The 9,615-nt window shown below is 43.9% G+C and overlaps 1 protein-coding gene across 3 annotated transcripts in view; it reads left to right on the top strand.

Moving 5' to 3' along the window:
- Positions 1-998: 998 nt before the first annotated feature.
- Positions 999-9,615, top strand: part of c2cd2l (c2cd2 like) — an 18,703-nt gene continuing 10,086 nt past the window's right edge. Inside the window, exons 1-2 of one of the 3 annotated variants that reach the window (XM_017431904.3) lie at positions 1,000-1,304; positions 1,552-2,024. In XM_017431904.3, coding sequence (XP_017287393.1) covers positions 1,665-2,024 — 360 coding nt within the window. In that variant the 5' untranslated portion in view covers positions 1,000-1,304; positions 1,552-1,664. Of the gene's footprint in view, positions 2,025-9,615 lie in introns of all 3 variants that reach the window. The other 2 variants (XM_037979180.1, XM_037979179.1) reach the window with 2 other exon arrangements.

Genomic DNA, 9,615 nt, shown 5'->3' on the forward strand with positions numbered 1-9,615 from the left:
AATTTTACTCCACGTAGTTCTACTCTGTGGAATAAAAAAACACTTTCTACATAAAACTGGTTAGTCGAAAATAGAACCTTTGTCTCAGACCCGATGGATGACAATGGTATCGTTTTACAACATGAAACATTAAAGAAATGTAACATACGGTGTTGATACAGGGAATATAAAAAAGTATGCCTAATAAGTATTACCTATTTTAGTTCAACTAATTCCAACAGCCTCCACCAAGTGTACAAACTGAACAAATGCACAGGATCAACAAAAAATGTGAGAACAAATTTCCAAACAGGGTTTTTAAAATAAAGGGTATTTATTGCAAGAGAAACTAAATGAACACATTGTAAAGCAATTCAATTTAATATAATACACAATTATAATAACAAGACTTGGTTTTGATGTTGAACTGGTTAAGCCTGAAACACAACATTTCCTTTACTCTTGTACAATCACACAACTTTAGGAAAAGTTAATTACTGATCCTAAAAATGGGCAGTATCAGATCCAGTTTGGAATATATTTGTTTTATAGGAACAACCTGTCAAAGGACACTAGTGTTTTAGTGAATATTGTTATTATAAGGAGTAAATATCGTCTTTATACTAGTAAATGTACAGGTTTCAAAAATTAACTTCTCCTGTATTTCTCCTTAATATTTTTACTATTTGTCGTATGTTATGTAATGTCTTTATGTTCTAGCCAACTACGTCTTTGTGTAATTCACTTTGTTGTGATGACCTTGCACTTTTTATTTATTTGTTTGTTTGTTTGATGTTCTGTTTTAACACAACTATTATCCCACAGTTTCTGTATTTTTGATATGTAACTAGAGCATTTGAGACGGGGAACCAGTTTAAAAAATACCTTGGAACTTTTAGTTTAACTTTATTATTTTAAAGTCATAAAAAATTCAAAATGTTTTATGTTTGCTCCTTTTCGGAAACAGCTTTTATTTTGAAGGCCTTGTTTTCGTTCTTCTTTTCCGGTCCCGCAGCGCCACCTGCAGGCCGCCGCGGCTGCTGTTCTTCCATTAAACCATAATAATTACAGATGGAAGCAGCGACAGAAGGGCAAATTCAGCGGAGATTTTAAACCCGTCGGAAGCCTGCACATTTTCCAGCCGGGGACAGGAGGTGTATTTTTCGGACTAAATGGCGGCGGAGAGACGCGAGCGGAGCACCTTTCCGACCGGACGGAGGTGGGACTCGTATTCGGTTTCAGAGGCGCTCCGTGTCGCCATGCCAGCTTCAGTCGCTTTCGGTTACCTGGAGCCTGCGACTCGCAGCGTTTAAATTGAACTTCAGGTTAGTTGGAAGCTGGCGTCGAGACGTCTCCTTCGACACCAACCTGCGCTACGTAGCAGCCGCCATTCCGCATCATTTGTTCACGTTTTTAAATGCAACCTTCGTGCAGCTTTATTATCGGACACCCCCGGTGACCGAAAAATAACCACAAACTTCGTCTGGTTCTAACCACCATATTCACGTGTGGTTTGTCTGTAGTGTATAAAACACGTCAGTAACCGAGGTGATTATGTGCTGGCATTCACAGGCTTAAAGAAAGGAGGAGGAGGAGGAGGAGGAGGAGGGGGGGGGGAGAACCGAGCCGCTCTGAGGGATATTTCCATCTGGACCTGGTGATATGAGCGGCTCCGGGAGGCGGTGATGGAGCTCCAGGAGTTCAGCTGGCTCTGCATGGTGGCTCTCTTCCTGGCCTCCCTGCTCATCGTGCTCAGGTGGCTGATCCAGCATTCCCTGACTTTACTGCGGCTCTGGAAATCCAGGAGAACAGCCAAGAAGCGCGGCGGCGAAGAGGCGGCGGCGGCGGGGGCCTGGCAGAGCCACCGTGCCGGGGGCGTGTGGGGCTTCCTGCTGAAGCTGCGCTCCGCCGGGAGGGATGGAGGTCCTGCGTCTGAGGCCGGGGTCAGGGGCTTGCTGGCCTCCCTGTTCTCCTTCAGGTCCTTCAGGGAGCACTGGCAGAGGACCTGGGTGAAGGCTCTGAACGAACAAGCTCACAGGCACGGGGTGAGTGTCAGTGTGTGTGTGTGTGTGTTGGGGGACAACAACATGACTGCGAAGCCCAAGGTTGTGTGTAGGCAGTGGAGGTGTGGGAGGATGGAGGAGAGGAGGGGGAGGCACAGAGCCTTGTGTAACAGCTCTGAATCGATGAGGGGAGACCAGTCAGCATCATTCCCACTGTAACACCCACACATCCATCAGAAGAAGAGTGTGCTCCATCCTGTTCAGATGAGGCAAAACTGCGCCTGCTCGCATTAAATGAATCTACTGAGCTCGAATCTGACAAAAGTAACAGGGAGGTAAGAATCGCTGAAAGTCATCGCCCTTGAAATTTGGTTCACCAGAATTATTTTTAAAAAACAAACTCCTGAAACTGGCCTTGACAGAAAAGGACCTTTAACTTCATATTTTGTTGCACGATTTCTGTCCCTCTCTCTGAGTCTTCTGCACCTGTCCACAGGTGTTTAGTCCCACGTCTCAGGATCAAACTGTCTCAGGTTTGAAGGGTTCAGTCTCCAGATGTTTCAGCTCCTTCCACAGATGTTCTGTAGGATTTAGATCAGGGCTCAGAGGCCTCTTCAGAACGGTCCAGTGTTCTGTTCTGAGCCATTCTTGGTTGTTTTTAGCTGTGTGGTTTGGGTCCAGGACCTGACTCTGAGCAGCACGTTTCACTCCAGGACATCCCGATAGTCTTTCATTTTTATCAGACCCTGAAGAGATTCAGGACACCCTGTGTCAGAGGCAGCAAAGCGGACCAGAACCGAGCCTCCTCCATGTTTTCCCTGTAGGTTCAGGGCTCCGTCTGCTTTATTTTTGGATCTGTGAACACAGAGCCGATGGGGCTTGTTGTCTAAAAGCTCCAGTTTTGTCTTATCTGTCCAAAGGAAATTCTGCCAGAAGCTTTGTGGCTTGTCAATATGCATTTTGACAAATTCCAGTCAGACTTTTATGCGATCTGTTGTCCTCCCCAGCTGTCTTCCTTCAGGTCCTCTCGGACAGACGGTATAGTCTGACGTGGCCAGTTCTGCTTTTCAAAACCATTTGCTGAACCACAATTCAAAAGTGATGTCCAATTTTCTTTAGTTGATTTTCAGTATTTATTTTTTTTATTTTTTATTTTGTCAGTTTCAATTCATCTAGTAACCACTGCGGGTCTTTCGTTCTCTAACAAAAAAGACACAAACAAATTTATCTGCATATGTAAATGTTTAATCCGGCGAGTTTGGCCAATGTTGGAGGCTTTATAATAAATTTCTAAAAAGGTCTTGTTCCTTAAATGATTTTTTTTTTCTTTGGTCTGTGGGATTCAGAAGTCTGCACAGGCAGATGTTTCATGTGAGCACTTGCAAAGAAAAGCGCCCCCCCCCCACTTACACACACACACACACTCGTATCTACCTATAAAATGCTATTGAGCGTTCATGTGTAGGAGTGTAGAGGCAGTCGGATCGATCCACTCAGTGAACTCGCTCTAGAAACGGCTCTGACTCACGAGGGTCACCACACCTTTGCTGATTGAACGCAGCCCCTTGAACGTTCGGGTAAACACAGGATGAGTGGTCCCAGCTCAGGTGGATGAGTGCTGGAGCAGCTGAGTTTAGAGCTGACCAACCAATAAACTGAACACCAGCGTCATGTGCAGCGCAGTTGAGACATAATTAAAACAAAAAGGGACCGCTCTCTGCGTTCAAAGCAGCGCCCACTCCCCTACACTTGTAAACAGTTTTTTTTTCCCCCACGGCTCTCATTGACTTCGGCCTGTGCACGTGACGTCGTGACGCTGGGATGGCTGCTCCGTGGGGACCAGACGATCCGCTGCAGAACTGAACGCATCTGCCAAAGACTCGGGTTAAATATCCACACGGCACAATCAAAACGTCAAGAGGTCGGATAAAAAAACAAAAATAAAACCAGAACACGAGTTCGTCGCATTTATCTCCTAATGCCAAAAAGCAACGGTTGAAGACGGTGTTCTTGCCCATGTTTGTTTGTGCAAGTCTCTGTCTGTTAGCAAAATATCTCACAAACTGCTTGATGGATTTTAATCAAACTTGCAGAAAGAAATCACTGGATGAACATCTACAACTGATTAGCTTTTGAAGCCAGCCCGATTGACGATGGCTACAACAACCAACAGACTTTTAAAAACCACAAAAATGGCTACAGCTCAGTCAGTTTTACAGAAATTGACCTAAAATTTGGTGTGGTGGTAGCTGAGACTCGTCCTCACTATATACCCTGAGGGCTAACACATCTTGTGACATCTTCAGCATCAACCGTTGTCTGTTAGTAAAATATCTCATGAACTACTGGGAGGATTTTAAGGAAGCTTTCACAAAAGTAATCATCGGATGTCCAGTTCAAGATGGCCGCCACAGCTAACCGACGTTGGCCAGCGCCAAAATGGCTGAGAGTCATTCACGACACATCAGCTTGCGAAAGTTCACGAGTTTATTTTCAAAGTTGGACCAAAATCGGCTACGACTTCATCGTCTCACATCAGATGATCCTAATCTTATTCTGGCATGAAAGATGGTAGGCGATAGGCATTCCTTCAAGGAACTCTGGGTATTTAATTAAATTTAGCTGTTTTCTCTCTCTCTACCTTCTTCATATGTTTAGGTATGCACCTTTTAGGTTTCCATCAAGCTTGATTTCGGTGGCGAGAAGTCTCTGGGGTTTACTGGAAGTTGCTCTTGGCTCTGAGTTGTAAAAGATGGGAGTGTGGCAGATTAGTTATCTTCCAAGGCCCTAATTGGTCGAGCCGTTTTGCTTTGAGTGGCGAGTAACTCAACCAATCTGGACTAAACTTCGGATGACCTTTTGGACTTTGTAATGACGGCGTGTTTTAATGTTTCTTGATAACGCTTTTACAGCCCGACAGCCCATATAAACATAAACCACAACGCTAACGCAGCTGTTATCACTCGCTCGCTCGCTCGCTCGGTCACTTTTTGGGAATTAACTTTAGGGATGATTGAACTCTTTTTATAGCGGCGCTAAATACCACGCATGAGGGGAGGGGGGCGCGTAAAAAAGTCATTTAGGAAATTAGATTTGACAGGTTTATAGTTTCCGAAAGTGATAGGCTCATGCGTTTGTGCCTCTCTGGAAGTTTGATCTCTCACTTCCCGCCCATTTTGACAAGCAGACAGAAGAACTTTTCCTTTTTTAATTTTAAAGTGGTCGTTGAAACGGAGCAGCAAGTTCGGCGAAGCGCGTCGTCGGTCTGAGGGGACGAGCCGCCCGTGTTTGTTGTTCGTTTTACCCATGAGCGTGTGAGCCGCTCTGAGCTCACTCATCACGATAAAGTATCTGCCAGTCACGGGAACGGCACACAGAGCAATCTGGTAATCTAAATGTGTCTGGAGCGTATGCAAATCAGCTCAGCTTGATTGGCGATGAACCTTTTGAACATTAAAAAAACAAATTAAAGTATTCCTGCTGAGTTGATGCACTCATAAGATGCGATGCAGTGAGGCCAAAAGATTAGGACACTATTCCTGTGTTTGAAGGGTATATGTTGGTTTTTACATTCATATTTAACACACTGAGAGTTTTGATGACGCAGAATTGCGTTAAAGCAAACATCCACTTCAGTCTTACTTGTGTTGTTACTGTTATGCTCAAGTGTTTCACTTTCTTACTGAAAGCCAGACTGGAAAAACCTGCTTTATGGGGGGGTTTGTGGAGGCAAGGCAAAGTATTCGGTGTCGAGCAGCCGCCGCACGCTGTGCCTCACCCCTCTCCGTGCCACCTGCCCGGCGGGTTTCCTGTGACCTCGCTGAAAAGCAGACGCTGGTTATCGCCGTCCCGCAGACTCGCGTTCTGCTTTGAGCTCGTACCTCACGATTACAGTTCTGCATCAGACAAAACACGAGCTTCAGTGTCGTTGTCCTTCGGAGCATTAAGCCAACTACGCCTCCAGCGTTTTAAGATCAGTGCTGATCTAAACAGGAATGTTGAACGAGGCTGCACGATTAGGACAAAGTGCGCTCGTATTTCTGCTTACGGAAGAAACCAATCAACCCTCAGTTCCTACTTTAAAGTATTGTCTAGTTTTGTGAAATAGCATCTGTTTAATTGAACAAATAATTGTCACATTTCCAGATTTTAATCAAATGCAAGCAAGTTTGGATTCAATGACGATGGACGTAATTTTTTTTATTATTATTTAGCCACTTAATTAAAGATGAACAGACTGGGACTTGTCGTTATTTTTAAGAAACGTAAAAAGGCTTGTTGATTGTTGTCTTCACCCCGATGAAATTATGTGATTATCTTGCCACAATCAGAGGTGTGAGGAGAGGTGCGAAAAAAAACCCAACGTGTTTTCAACACAGACAATAAGGAAGGAAAAGTCTCAATTTTATTACTGCAGGATACACAAAGAGCTGGAAAACTGATACCTCCGTACAACGCGACGTTCTGCAAAGAAACCTTGGGACCTGGCGTTCACGTGGATGTTATTTTGCTAAGCACCACCCGCCCACACGTCGCTGCAGACGAAACAACCCAACAGTCGACTGGATGATGCTGGAAAAGAACCAAAGTGACATGCAGACTGGTGTAGCGTTCCCTGTGGCCTGTTACATGATGAAATTAAAGACTGGATTGTTTTTAAGGTCAAAATGAAACAAGATACGCATCAGGCCTTGTGTTCTTGGCACATAAGACACATTTATTCTACTCGGTGAGTGTAGTCGATCACTGTAAGGGATGAGAACGTTTTGGGGATTTCAGTAGCGATTCAAACTTTCAAATTTGTAATTTCAGGGTGCTTCAGTGTATAAAAGTTTCTATATTAAATAGCTTTTCGTAATAATGTCAGTGGATCGCTTCCTGTAGTTCCTCATAAACTGCTCTGACTTTGTTCATTAGTATTCTGTTAACGTCAGCAGGAAAAAAAAACTGATGCAAGTCAGAGATCCTCATTCTGTCTCACCAGTTTTGAGTCAAAATCCTCCTGAGGGGAGACCTGACCCTGACCTCCCTCTGAAAGTCTACACCGACACGATGAGAGTGAAAAAGCAACGATTCAGAAGGCATATACTGGCACAGGTTTTCAGGTTGCTACATGATTAGCTCAAACACTCAATGTGTTTGAGGCGCCATTTATCAGCTGGAGACGAGTGGAAGGCTACGTTCTTTTTAACCTTCTCAAAGTCTGCATCTGCGCAATAAACCAAGTCTTTCTGCAAGGAAATTAGTTGATAAAGAATTTAAAAAATGAACGTAGCCATTCTTAATACAAGAAAGGGTTGATCTAAGGTCAGTCTTTTATTTTTGTTCAGTTTTTTGCAAAACATATCTGTCCATCTGTCCCATCCACCCACTCTACCAGCTTAATCCTGTTCAGGGTCGTGGAGATCTGGTGCTTATCTCAAAAAGTCAACAGGCGAGGGACAGGTTACACCCTGAACGGGTCACCAGTCCATCATATGACCAACACACACACACACACACTCACTCCTAAAGTCAATTTAGTACCTCCAATGAACCTAACATGCATGTTTTTGGACTGTGGGAAAAGACCAAACACTGGGAGGAACCCCACACCTGCGAAAGAACACGCAGACTGCAGTCCCTCCGTCGTTGAGTAAACATGTGTTCCTGGTTACAAGTCCTAACACCCACACCTCAGGCTTTCTTCTAGTAGTTCAAGGATTCTCTTGAGCATTGAATGCAACTCAATCAAACGGTACACAAACTTTTTATGCCCAGAAGCACTCAAGGAAAATGAAATAATAAATGTTCCACACATATGTACCATTTAAAAAAAAATCTTAGATAAGCTCTACAGATAAGTCCTATTCACACAACAACATACACAGCTTTTTGTTATATAAATATCTTAATATATCGGTTCAATATTTAGCCTAAGGACATCTTGGCATATGGAACGGTTGGAGATCACACCAGCAATCTTCCAATTGTAGTATAACCACAAGTGGTCATTAAATCAAAGCAGCAGTTCCCGACCCAGGTCCTGGAGGAACACCGTCCCACAGGTTTTCATTGTTTCCCTGCTCTTCAGCAGGTCGCCGATGTCAGCAGAGGCCCGTTAATCACTCACTCATTCAAACCAGGTGTGTCAAAGCAGCCAAACGACTAAAACATGCAGGCTAGTGTTCCCGGAGCACCAATTCAGACCCGTCGGATGTTTTCTCACCGTACCGCACAGCTTCCTGTGACACTCCACAGGTTCAGCAGTGCAGCTTTATTTAGGCATCCTCAAAGCATGTCTCCTACACCTTTTTGAGAGTAACACCAAGCAGCTCAATTTCTGACTCAGTGCTGAAACCTCACTATGCAACGATAACAGCGACCTGATTCGTCAGTACTTGAACGTCTCAGACTGAATGAATTTGCAGTAAGGGGCTTGAAGGAAGCGGTCAGCCTTCGACGCAGAAACCGCGTTCATCTGCAGCTGACGCATGATGCAGAGCAGTCATTACTGGGTGGTGGAGAAGCACAAAACAGGGTGCATCTGCAGGGAAGGAAGCTCCCTGTTCCTTTACAATCTGCAATTATAAAGAGCCTTGTGATTAGCTTAAATATGCTGTTCAACCCCCCCCCCGACTGCCAGTTGCTGGAAGATGATTAATGCCCTGTGATTAATGCTCAAGTGGATTCCTTCCTAACAGGGGACATTAAGCACTCAGAGCTCATTTGATATGAAAGTGCAGGAAAATAACCTTTTTATCTTTCTGTCACAGCTGTGGGCGGCATTTAGCATTTAACAGACGAAAACTTACTAAAGATGCAAAATTCTGCGTGAGACTTAGATTAATCTAAACCATCACTGCTTCCAGTGGAAAAGGATTTGCACATTATACATCATTGTTGTTTTAGCCGTAGAGCTTGGAAGAGTTTTGAAGAAAAACTACACTCTCTGTTTAAAGTTTAATGTGCTTTGCTGATTGGATTTTGACCATCGCTGACCAGTAGACCAGTGGTCCCATTTAGGCTTCTTGCTCAAGACGATGAAGATGTAATTTTGAAAAAGGCTAAATCCCATTTCCTAGCGTTATCCCTTCCCCTACATTTACACTTACACTTACCGCTTTATTTCAAAGATGCAGGGGGTAGTAAAGTATTCCACTATAAAATGGACACCCCTTTACAAAGCCAATACGCCATTAAATGAGTATTTTTACATAAACAGATGCAACATCAACGTGCCCTTTATTTATCGCTTGTTTTCTATGATTCTGCCTAGACATACATGTTTTTTTAACTTGTTCAGGAAGGTTGACAACAATAATAAACAGTGGAATACACCGGAGTAGACATTAAAATTACATGATACACCAAACCAGGCATCGCAAAGGTTGCCTTGACAACAAAATGTTTTGAAATGAGAAAAAAAAAAAAACGAGTTTCTTTGCTGGCGCAGTTCATAGAACCCTCATCTTAAGTGCTCTCCTGAAATCCTGTATATCATTGATGAAGAAAAAGGATTTTAACTTTGTGAACTCTCTGGACAGTTTCTTTGGCTTAGTGGTTTTTTAGGTTCAGGTGCAGTTTGTAGGTTCATCAGTCGTTAGCGAGAGGCCAAGGTTTTCAGCGTTCTGGTTCGACCCCCCCCCCCCCC

The sequence above is a fragment of the Kryptolebias marmoratus genome, linkage group LG13 (genome assembly GCF_001649575.2).
Source record: "Kryptolebias marmoratus isolate JLee-2015 linkage group LG13, ASM164957v2, whole genome shotgun sequence".
NCBI lineage: Eukaryota > Metazoa > Chordata > Actinopteri > Cyprinodontiformes > Rivulidae > Kryptolebias > Kryptolebias marmoratus.